Source organism: Cyprinus carpio, chromosome B7 (assembly GCF_018340385.1).
Source record: "Cyprinus carpio isolate SPL01 chromosome B7, ASM1834038v1, whole genome shotgun sequence".
In the NCBI taxonomy this organism is placed as follows: domain Eukaryota; kingdom Metazoa; phylum Chordata; class Actinopteri; order Cypriniformes; family Cyprinidae; genus Cyprinus; species Cyprinus carpio.
Window position 1 is genome coordinate 29,212,967 of NC_056603.1, and position 11,882 is coordinate 29,224,848.

General features: G+C 36.5%; 1 protein-coding gene across 2 annotated transcripts in view; it reads left to right on the forward strand.

The window, feature by feature from the left end:
* Nucleotides 1-5,245: 5,245 nt before the first annotated feature.
* Nucleotides 5,246-11,882, forward strand: part of LOC109063381 (microtubule-associated protein 1A-like) — a 31,331-nt gene continuing 24,694 nt past the window's right edge. For both annotated transcript variants that reach the window (XM_042728240.1, XM_042728241.1), the window contains exons 1-2: nucleotides 5,246-5,459; nucleotides 5,927-6,028. In XM_042728240.1, the coding sequence (XP_042584174.1) occupies nucleotides 5,276-5,459; nucleotides 5,927-6,028 (286 nt within the window). In that variant the 5' untranslated portion in view covers nucleotides 5,246-5,275. The remainder of the gene's footprint in view (nucleotides 5,460-5,926; nucleotides 6,029-11,882) is intronic.

Below are 11,882 nucleotides of genomic sequence, written 5' to 3' on the forward strand. Positions count from 1 at the left end.
GTCATTCAATTTTCAAAGCAAACAGGTTACAGGGTATCCGTGCAGTAAAAGCATTAGGGCCATTAATGAGGAGCAGAAAACCTTGTCACTGCATAATAAAGAAGTAGGAGGGTGATCAAAAGTGGCCATGCTGGGTGCCAGCTGACATTATGACTACATAGCAGTCAACCAAAATATAAAAAAAAAATACAAATGTAAGTAACCAAGACAAGAAGTCTTACAAACGAAATATAAACCCTGAAGGAGCTGCAGAGTTCAGGAGTAAAGGTAATCGATAGTAAATGATATTAAGAGCACTACTTAAAACTTACCAGTATATGAGTGAGGTAAGAAAAATACTTTATACAAAAGACCTTATGAGAATTTCCAGTAAGCAGAAGAAGAATGAGCCAGGTATGTTTACTCATACAAGGAATTTGTTTTCATGACAGAAGCTTCCACAGTGCAACAGACTGACAGCGACAGGACAAAAACACAGATAATAAAAGAGTAAAACATAGAAGTAAATAAGGAATAACAATATACAAATTGACAATTGTATGTGCAGGTATATTACAATAGACAGTTTTGTATGTACAGGTATATTATGTGCAAATTTGAAGTGTAGACTAAGTATGTGTGTTAGATAAATAAGTGGATGAGTGAATAAATAGTGTTATGTGTTCCACAGTTATTGTCAAGTGTTCATGAGATGGATTGCCTGGGGGAAGAAACTGTTCCTGTGTCTGGCCATTCTGGTGCTCAGAGTTCTGTAGCGTCAACCAGATGGCAACAGTCCAAAGAGGAAGTGTGCTGGATGTGAGGGGTCCAGAGTGATTTTGCCAGCTCTTTTGCTCACTCTGGATGAGTACAGTTCTTGAATGGGAGGGAGAGTTGTACCAATGATTCTCTCAGCAGCCCGGACTACCCTCTGTAGTCTTCTGAGGTCAGATTTAGAAGCTGAGCTGAACCAGACAGATATTGAAGTGCAGAGGACGGATTTAATGATGGCAGAGTAGAACTGTTTCAGCAGCTCCTGTGGCAGGTTAAACTTCCTCAGCAGGCAAAGAAAGTACAACCTCTGCTGGGCCTTTTTCACAATGGAGTCAATGTGAGTGTCCTTTTTTTATGTGAGTGTTTAGGTCCTGAGTAGGGTTGCCAACTCCAGAAAAGGAAAATAAGGGACAATCGTGGTTTTTCATAGAAAAATATGGGACAGAATAAGGGACACACACAGGTTTTATATATATATATATATATATATATATATATATATATATATATATATATATATATATATATATATATATATAATATATATATATATATATATATATATATATATATATATATATATATATATAATATTGGTTTCCTATCTTATTATACATTAAAATATAATTTATTTCTGTGACGCTGCACTGAATTTTCAGCATCATTCCTCCAGTCTTCAGTGTCACATGATCCTTCAGAAATCATTCTAATATGCTGATTTATTATCAATGCTGGAAACTGTTGTGGTGCTTAATATTCTTTGGAACCTGTGTTCCATAAATAAAATAAAAAGTTAAAAAGAACAGAATTTATTCAAAATTCGAAATCTTTAATAACAATATCTCTTTTTCATCCTTTTAACCCATCCTTGCTGAATAAAAGTATTCTAAAAGTTTCTTTAAAAAAAGAAAAATAAATGCTGACCCCAAACTTTTGAATAGTAGTGTACAGTATATTTAACACAAAATGTTGTTGTGTTTTTTTTTGTTTGTTTGTTTTTTTGAATAAATATTGTTCTTTTTAACTTTTTATTCTTCGAAGAATCCTGAAAAAATATCACAAGTCCCAAAAAATATTAAGCAGCACAACTGCTTCCAATATTGATTATTGATTTCTGAACAATCATGTGACACTGAAGACTGGAGTAATGATGCTGAATATTCAGCCTTGCTTCACAAGAATAAATTAGATTTATAATAGGATTTATTTGTATATATATATATATATAGGCTATAGGCAATCTCCCTCATGAACAGTTTAATATTTTAAATATTGTGCAATAAAAATATGTGCAGTAACCTTATTCTATTTATCACCCTACATCCTAGTACATCCCTTAAACTTTTTTTATTCTATTCATATTCTACAGTATTTTATCTATAGCACACCTGTACATATTTAGCCTGTGTGTGTGTGTGTGTGTGTGTGTGTGTGTGTGTGTGTGTGTATGCTTTATTTATATTTATACATATGTGTATTTTATTCACATCTTATTTTTATTGTCTGTGTGTTGTTGTCGTCTCTGTGTATTGGAAGCTTGTGACACTAAAACAAATTCCTTTTATATGAAAACATACTTGGCAATAAAGCTCTTTCTGACTTCTGATAAGCGCCTACAGTATATGAAAATGCATATTTTTCATTTAAAGATAACTTCTAGAATTAATATGGACTGCTTTGTGTGCTTGACACTTCATTGGTCATTTTGTGTTTTAAGAATGATATTCAAGGTTAAGAATATGTTGGAAGTTATTTAAATATAAATGGTGAAGAATGGTGAAGAAAACAAAAATAACCCCTTTATTCAACAATTCCAATGGTCAACGGTCTCCTCTGTGTCTCTCCATATCACCGTATGCTGCGTATGCTCTTCTGTATCATCCGCACCACAAGGATGCACTGTTTGTGCTATGTGTATTTAGCTTTGATTTGAAAGAAAACAACGCATCCAAAGTCATTATTTTTGTTTTCTTCACTTACAAAAAGTGTTTCCATCACTTCATATAACCCAGATTGCACGTCTGATGGCAGATGCAGTATTCTGAAGACGACTTTCATACCTTTTATGGACCTTGACACTGTTATTTACTTGGCAGTCAATGGGACAGTCACAGGTCTACAGGTTTTCATCCAAAATATTATAAATTGTGTTCCAAAGATGAACAGAGCTTTTACGGGTTTGGAACGACATGGGGGTAAGTGATTAATTACAAAATTTTTAATTTTGGGGTGGAGTATCCCTTTAAATACAGGACGATTCCTATTATACAGAACGGCTGGCAACCCTAGTCCTTAGAGATTGTGGTGACCAGGAACCTGAATGACTCCACTGCAGTCACAGTGCTGTCTATGATGGTGAGTGGGACAAGAGCAGGGGGGTTTCTCCTGAAGTCCATGATCACCTCCACAGTTTTGAGAGTGTTGAGTTCCAGGTTGTTGAGACTGCACCAGACAGCCAGATCTTTAACCTCCTGTCTGTAAGCAGACTTGTCACCGTCCTGAGTGAGGCTGATGAGTGTGGTGTTGTCTGCAAACTTCAGGAGCTTGACAGAGGGGTCTTTAGATGTGCAGTCATTGGTGTACAGGGAGAAGAGCGGTGGGGAGAGAACACAACCCTGAGGAGCTCCAGTGTTGATTATATGGGTGCTGGATGTGAGTTATCCCTGCCTCACTAGCTGCTGCCTGTCTGTCAGGAAGCTGGTGATCCACTGACAGACGGAGGTAGGCACAGAGAGTTAACTTGGGCAGGAGGAGGTTTTGGAATGATAGTGTTAAAAAAAGCAGAGCTGAAATCCACAAACAGGATCCTCACATATGTCCCGGGTCTGTCTAGATGTTGCAGAACATAATGCAGTCCCATGTTTTCTGCATCGTCCACAGACCTGTTTGCTCTGTAGGCAAACTGAAAAGGATCCAGCAAGGGTCCAGTAATCTCCTTCAGGTGGGCCAGGACCAGTTTTTCAAATGACTTCATGACAACAGACGTTAGGGCCACAGGCCTGTAGTCATTTAGTCCTATAATTTTGGATTTCTTTGGGATGAGGATGATGGTGGAGCGTTTGAAGCATGAAGGGACTTCGCACAGCTCCAGTGATCTGTTGAAGATCTGTGTGAAGATGGGGGCCAGCTGGTCAGCACAGGATTTCAGACAGACTGGTGTAACACAATCTGGACCTGGTGCTTTTTTTCCTTTTCTGCTTCCGGAAGACCTGGCGCACCTCATCTTCACTGATTTAAGGTGCAGGTGTGGGGGAGAGGGGGGTTGCAGGAGGTGTGAATGATTGTGTGGAGAGGTGTTCAGGGCGGGTGTGGGGTGTTTTTTCAAACCTGCCACAATCAGTGAGCCATCTAAAAAACAGGAAGTATCAGATGAGACCAGAAATGTACTAAATGTACAAAATATCGAGAATATTGTAAGTAGTCTAACAGCCAGCTGAGAAGATTTTCCAGAGCAGACAGTCATTTAACTTTTAAAAAAAATGGCAATAATACAACTAATGGTAAATAACAGAGACAAGATGTCACTTGTAACAGGAAAGTAATGTTTATTATCCTAAGCGCCACACCAGTTAATATAAATGTAATGTAAAATATGTATTGTAAAATATAAATTTTTCTTATAAAACGGTTCCTAGCATAAAATCTGTGAAGGCAATATAATGTAAAATATTGTTTGTGCTTTGAAGTAAACAGCAGAGGGCAGTATACAATCCTTCTCTTCATGTTCAGTAGCTGCAATAAGGAGTTTGCAGTAAACCTCTTAAAGGATGCTGACTCACGACACTGTGGAAATGGTATATATCAGATATCAGCCAGTAAAAGCCATACTAACCCAAACCATGATCAGACCCAAACCATGTGCTTAAAGATCATATTTCATCTGCAGTGCATAAGACATTGCACATATCAGTAAACTCATATGTCGATCATTATTCATTTTTTATGGAGAATAATTTTTGAATCACATGTCGTGTTTATGTGATTTACAAAACCTAAATCTTAAGCTTAATCTTCCCACACTGACATGAAGTTACAGTAGAGAGAATTGGCTTCTTTAGTGCATCTGCTTAGAATTAGAACAACAAAGGAACAAAGACTATCCAAGATATTTGTGTGTCATCAAAAATAAGATAAAAAGATTAATTGATTATTGATCACAAATATAGGCCTATGATTATAATAAGAGTTAATCTTGGCTGTGGTTGTCTTTCAGTGAGAAGAGAAAACATCAGTTTTTGAGAAGGAATTTATTCTGGATTGCATCCAGTTTTCTTGGTATAATGAAAACTCATTTGCAGATGGAGCGTAAACAACTATTTCCCTCAGGTATCACAGAATATATTATTGATGGCAGAGTTGTCATGATGAAATGTAAGCGTTTGTTGCCGCCCATAACCAATAGCAGGCCGTCTTTTCCGAGCCGCTCTTTCCGCTCCTCCTCTGATCCCGCCTCACGGAGTGGGCTGGTGGCTGCAGTTGTCATGGAAATGCAAGAAGTCCCTCAGCTCCAGACTCGGTTACCATGGAAATGCAGCTAGGAGATGCTGCTGCAGGTCCTCAGGAGAAGCGCGAGATTATTCAGCACCTTGGACAGCAGCGGTGCGTCGGTCCTCCTTTCTGCCAGACGCGATACTATATGCTTATTGTGATTGGAGAAATTGCATCAGATCATCAGCTTGATTCAGTGAAAGAACACATTAAACAGGGTGAGTCGCCAACTTTTGGGTTTTCTACCTTTGGCTCAGCGTGAAGAGTTAAGTAGCAGTCACACATGACCCAGACAGACGTGATTCAGATAAACAGTGCAGAACCGCTAAAGCGAAACAGTTGTTAATATCTGAGCATCATACAAAGACACGTATGGACGCATTATACAGATGACATTTGAACATTATACACTGAAAGAATGTTGCAGAAACAATTTTCTTTCAGAAACTGACTGTAAATATAACAAGTAAAAAAGAAAAAAAGAAAAAAAAGAGTAACACGTCGAATTAAATGTGACATTTTGAAAACCTGGAGTTCCTTGTAATGTATATTCCTATAATCTTTGTTATTATTTTATTTTTTTACAGTGCATTTTTTGCAGTTATTTCAATGTGTGGGGTATTGTTTATCTTGTGACATTTTAGCATTGTGTGCTATATTGATTTATTAAATGTGCATCTAACAGGGATCCTGTCATGGGATGTCGATTTGACCATTTGTGACTTGAATAAGGAACTGAAGCTCTTTGAAGCAAGACACTCTGCCCAGTTTTCATCAGAGGTGAAAGGTCAGTTATTAAAGTTTTTGAAAGATGATGCATGAGCTTTTGCAAAAATAATAAAAATAAATTTCATATTTTAACCAGCAGCATATAATGTGGTGTCTATTAGCCATGTGTGTTTGATTATTTATTGATTGATTGAGTTTTATTTTTTAAGTGTACAATGTTTAATACTGCAAAATGTAAAAAGGTGTATTTACACAGCCGAATTGAAGCTGCTCGGTGTCTTCTTAAAACTCAGTGTAAAGGCACATAAAAATACTGCATAAAAACCAGAATGATTTCTGCCTGTGCAGACCAACCTCAGCCCCTAGTAGAAAAGTATATAGCTGTAATTGCTTTGTAAATGCATTCATGCCACTTCTTGCATAAGAAACACCTGTGATGTTGTGAGATTCAGAAAATATGTTCTGTTTACTCAGAATCACAGTATTTATGATAGCAGGTAGCTTTCTGCCATTTGATAGCTAATAGATTATGCAAAGGTGAGAAGGTGAGTGTGAAACAACAGTTGTATGAAATCACAGGGAGAAAGATTAGATTGCATTAATGTATGCATTAATGCTTCCTGTGAGGTTGCCCTGGCAAACAAACCTGAGGTCCCACAGCCAATGAAATGGCAGCTTTCTGTAAATGCACGCTCAATTATGGAGCACATTTATTTTACCCTAATTATTTCCATCATGAATATTCTGTTTTTCAATTCAGCTTGGCTCTGTTTGCATTGACAGTAAGCTTCCAACATTTGTACGTGGTAAATTCTTCAGCAGAGTACATGCAGTTTGGAGTGTGTGAATGTTGTTTTTTCCTGTGTTATTTGTTCTTGTGCTTCATAGATGTTTATAATTCATAATTAAGCAAGATTCAGATCAGCATGTCACCTGTTAGTTTGTATATTTCTTTTCTGCCGATGAATAATGTTCCATAAGAAATGAAAGCAACAAGCTGTGCATGTTTCCAGGCAACACAGAGACTAACAGACTATCTGGAACAGCTACATGGGTGGAATAGAGTGACACTCCTGGGATTACACGACTGTTAAACTTGTGAATTTGTGAAGTCCTTTCATATGGGTAAAAGAATAAGGATTATAAATCAGTATTACTTGAGTTATATAATAAATACATTTTAAAAAATTGTGTGTTAAAGGAATAGCCCATCAAAAAATGGAAATGTGCTGACAATTTACTCACCCTCAGGTCATCCAAGATATAAATGAGTATTTCTTCATCAGAACAGATTTGGAGGAATTTAGCATTACAGTATATCACTGGCTCACCAATGGATCCTCAGCAGTGAATGGGTGCCATGAAAATGAGAGTGCAAACCGTTGATAAAAACATTACAATCCATCAGTTAATGTATTGTGGAGCAAAACGTTTGCATCAATCAATCCATGAAACAATTCATCACATTTTAACCTTAAAATGATGCTTCTGGCAAAAATATAAATCTTCTGTCCACAATATTTATGCAGTTAAAATTCATCTTATATGAATAAAGAGAGAACTATACAAAGATCAAGCAACAGTTTTAAACAAATATATCAGTGGATTTCACAAGTGATGTCATGCTAAATTTATCAATTTTTCTGTTTCAATGAAGAAACAAACTTATCTACATCTTGGATGGCCTGAGTGTGAGTACATTTTCAGCAAATTTTCATCTTTGAACTTTTTCTTTAACACTCACACATATACACATACCAATGCAACGCTATTTGATCTATCATAAAGAACATAACATTTGCTGCTCTGTTTGTATCTAAAGTGTTGGCATTTCTGAGCAGCACAGCTGATAACAATTAACATGCTATGCTGCACACTGCAACCATCAGCAGATATGAAGCTAAAGAGGATAAAGCATTAAATCTAAATTTACTTCCTCTGCAGTGTGGCATACCAGCACCCCCCCACACACACACTTGCATGCACAAGATTGCATACATTGCATGGTCACTGTATCACTGCTTACTTTGTCACCTATTTTTCTTGTCTTTCTTAATCTCTCATTCTGGGGTGTTGTATGTCATGGCTTCAATATAAATTCTCCGTTAGCCTGCCTTATGCCATATGGTTCCTCATATGTGACTGCTGACTCCCTATCTATCGCTGCATGAATTAATCATCAGTGGCTTTTCTATTATTATTTACCAGTGGATCATACTATTGATAACAACATCTTTCATAATATATCTTCCAAATGATTTCCTCCACCAGGAGAGAAGCAGTCCACATGAGCCCCTATCAGTGTATAGTGGAGTCTATAATGGGCTTATGGGTCTTATAGAGCAGAGTGCTTGCTGGTGGGATGCTTTAACTCTTTCAGCACCACGCTGAGATTTAAATGCTGTCTTTTATCCACTTGCATATCAGGAAATCAAATAGGACCATATCATTACTAAATGTATCATTCAATGGCTAACGCAGCTGCAGAGTGCTTTCTGTTGATCAGGGTTATTATAGTAAACTAAAAACATAAAATTTATAAATTTATTTTATTGTATTTTGTTTTATTTATTATTTTATTTGTTATGTTATTCTATTATTTTTATTTCAGCTAGTTACCAAAGCAATATTTCCTCTTTTCCTTTAGTTTAATTTGATGTACTAAAATAACTAAAACGGAAATAAAATATTTAAAAAAAATATAATCTATACTATATTAAATAAATTCTATGAACAGTGGCCAATTATTAAGTTATTGTTAAGACAAGCCATTGTTTTAGTGATTTCCCCAAGCAAGTTCTCTGGGGGCAAATGCTATTCTGCTGTGTGCACTCAAGTGAAAGATGCAATTAGCTCTCTGAATAAGGGCTGGACAGATAAAATGATATAATGCTCCACTGTCACCGAGGGACAAAAATGCTTTGAAGCCAGAAAGGCTTTTTCTCACTGTCAAGGGCAGACTTTGTAGAGAGCCAGCTAAGTGCCAATCCACTGATCTCTACAGTCCAGCAACCTCAAAAGACAAGGTTCAAACAGCATCGGGGACCAAGGAAACTTTGTGGCTCCAGTCCAAATGATGTTTGAACTCGGTCATTAGAGATCAGTCACTGCTGCTAGATCTGAAGTTAATGCTATTCAACTTAGATTTTGATTTTGGGTTATTTTTGTTTATTTAAATTAACAAATAGTTTTAGTTTTAGCAGCATTGGGAATCAGAGCATAAACAATGCTGTTCATCTCATCTGTGATCTCTGAAACAGAGTATTTAAAGCAGTTTGTTACCTTTTGAAAGTAGCCCACACTGAAGAAAAACAGAGAAATGTTTTATTTTAAAAGCTTTCAGTTGGGTCTACATTGATGCTAAACTGAAGGTAGTTTCTAGTAAACCTGGCTGATTCATCAATGGATTTCTAGGATAGAGTCCCTGCATTAATTCAGTATCAGAGTTTGACCTAGTCTAGAAGTGAACTGGCCTCACTGTGAACTCCTGTCCACTAATATTACCTCTACATCTGCTGCTTTTTTTCAGCTCAGAGAATCTTGACAATAAGAATCCCTTTGTTATTTCACCGAGCCTGCCCTTTTTTGTCTGCAACGTCTTTGTTTCTATAGGCTGAGGATTTTTCTGCTAGTGTTGTTAAGTATCATGCGATGCTTAGTCAAAAAACTTACTTCAATCAATAATGAACTCCTGTATTGATTATTAGGTTAAGGTGGATATTTCACCCAGTTATCTCACAAACCATAAAAAGCATGCACATCCCAGATGCTTGACATGAATAATAATGAAAAAAAAAATGCAAAACTGCTGCACCCACACAGCGTTTCAAGTGTTTCATTTCTTCTTTACATTCCATTATTCCCTAGATGCAGCTTATCATATTGCCCATATTCTCAGTGAGAGATGTACTAGTTCATATCCTGCCACCTGTCATCTATATCTGCAGACTGACTGGTTTGGTTTACTGTGCGTTTGAGATAGAAAGGCAGAAGTGTGAATAAAACCTTTCTGTAACGAGAACAGAGGAGCAGCTCCCTCTTCTCACAGCACACAGAGTGGCTTCCTCCACTTCATCTTGGTCTCTGACAGGTGGCAGTCACTGCTGCTCTGTTCTGTCCAGAAAATCATTTTCATTGTTTTAGCCAGCAGTGGAAGATGATGGATGAGGACTGAGCATGCTCAGTACGGCTGGTCTGCCACTCCTGCAGCTGTGCTTAGAATACTGATCAGGCCATGAGTGCAGTGTCATCATGGCTGACTGCTTGTAAATGTCAGAGCACAAAACTAAAACTGACTTTTAGTTAATGCAAGGTTTTAAGCATGTGAATAAGAGCAGTTTTGAATTTGCTTCTTTGTACTTTAACATACAGAATGTAAATTACCTTATATTATATACCGAGACTTGTCATAGCACATCATTGCTCTTTTGTTGGTTTTGATTGCTTCTATTGTCATCATTTGTTAGTCACTTTGGATAAAAGTGTCTGCTAAATGAGTAAATGTAAATGTAAATATATTGTGTGATGTGTGTGTGTGTGTGTGTGTGTGTATATATATTCACACAATATATAATATAAGGTTATATAATACAGTATATATAAAACCAGTCATAAGGTCAGATAATTTAATATATACCCAGTCATAATAATTTTTTTAATAATAAACCCATAATACAGTATTTATTTGTTTATTTACCTATTTGTAGGAAGTAAATTTCCCAATATTAAATGTGTGAATGGAAATATGCCATATGATTTAATATATAACCAGTCATAATACTTTAAAAATAATAAAACCATTATACTATCTATCTATCTATCTATCTATATATATATATATATATATATATATATATATATATATATATACTGTATATATGTGTGTGTAAAAACAAATATGCTGGATATTTTAATATATAACCAGTCATATTTATTTATTTGCTCTTTAATTAGCATTGTGCCATAGCTACACAAAGCAGTACGAAGCAGGTTTTCATTGTGGCAACACTGACTCGTGTGTGAGGCAATATCTTTTTTACAGATTACATTCATTTTGAAAAGAAAGCCTGCATTTTCTAAGCAGGAGAGCAAGATTTGTGCTTCTAAGTGCTGCTGAATGATTTCCCATATGACCTCTGTCTCAAGAGGAAAGGTGCAAGAGATGAGACACGAAAGGAACCTCTGGAAACATGTCAACCGAATAAACTTCAGGACAAGTGAATAGAGGTCAGGAATTTCTTTAGACTTATGCATTAAGTAAATAAAGAAATTGCAATGTATATTAATAGAAAAAATATTTTCTATATAAAAAAGATAAAATGATTGTATTGATTCTGAAATAATATGATGAAAGTGCATTAAAGACCTCCCATATGTGTTGCTATTCCCTTATGAGTGGTTGCCTCTTGAAACTTCAGCCAGGGATTTTACAACTGACACAGATGGATGGGTCGTTGAACAATCGTTACAGATCCCATTACTTCCCTAGAGGCAGCAGGGAGGAGGCTGGAATGGTCACCATGGCCCCAGCTGTCTCGGGCATTGTTCAATTCATTTAGATTTTTCAGCAACATGCCGCACGTTAATGACTGCGACCACAGCCCACTGCTGTAATAGCTCTTATGTGTAGCACGTTTGGTTGTTAAAGCCTCCAAATATGCAGTTGAGACTTAATGAGTTTCTATGTGATTCTCAGAACATAATTAAGTCAATAACCAGAGGAAATTGACAGGGTGGAGAGAAATGAGCGATGAGTCTATCAGAGGTGCAACTGCAACCCCCTCTGCACTGATAGAAAGACGAGGAGATGCTGCATTCTAATTCAATAGCTTTTACATTTGTTTCAGTCTAAGCAAGATTGAATTAATGTTATATAATATGTGACTTTAAATGCAATTAGCTTACAGCTGAAG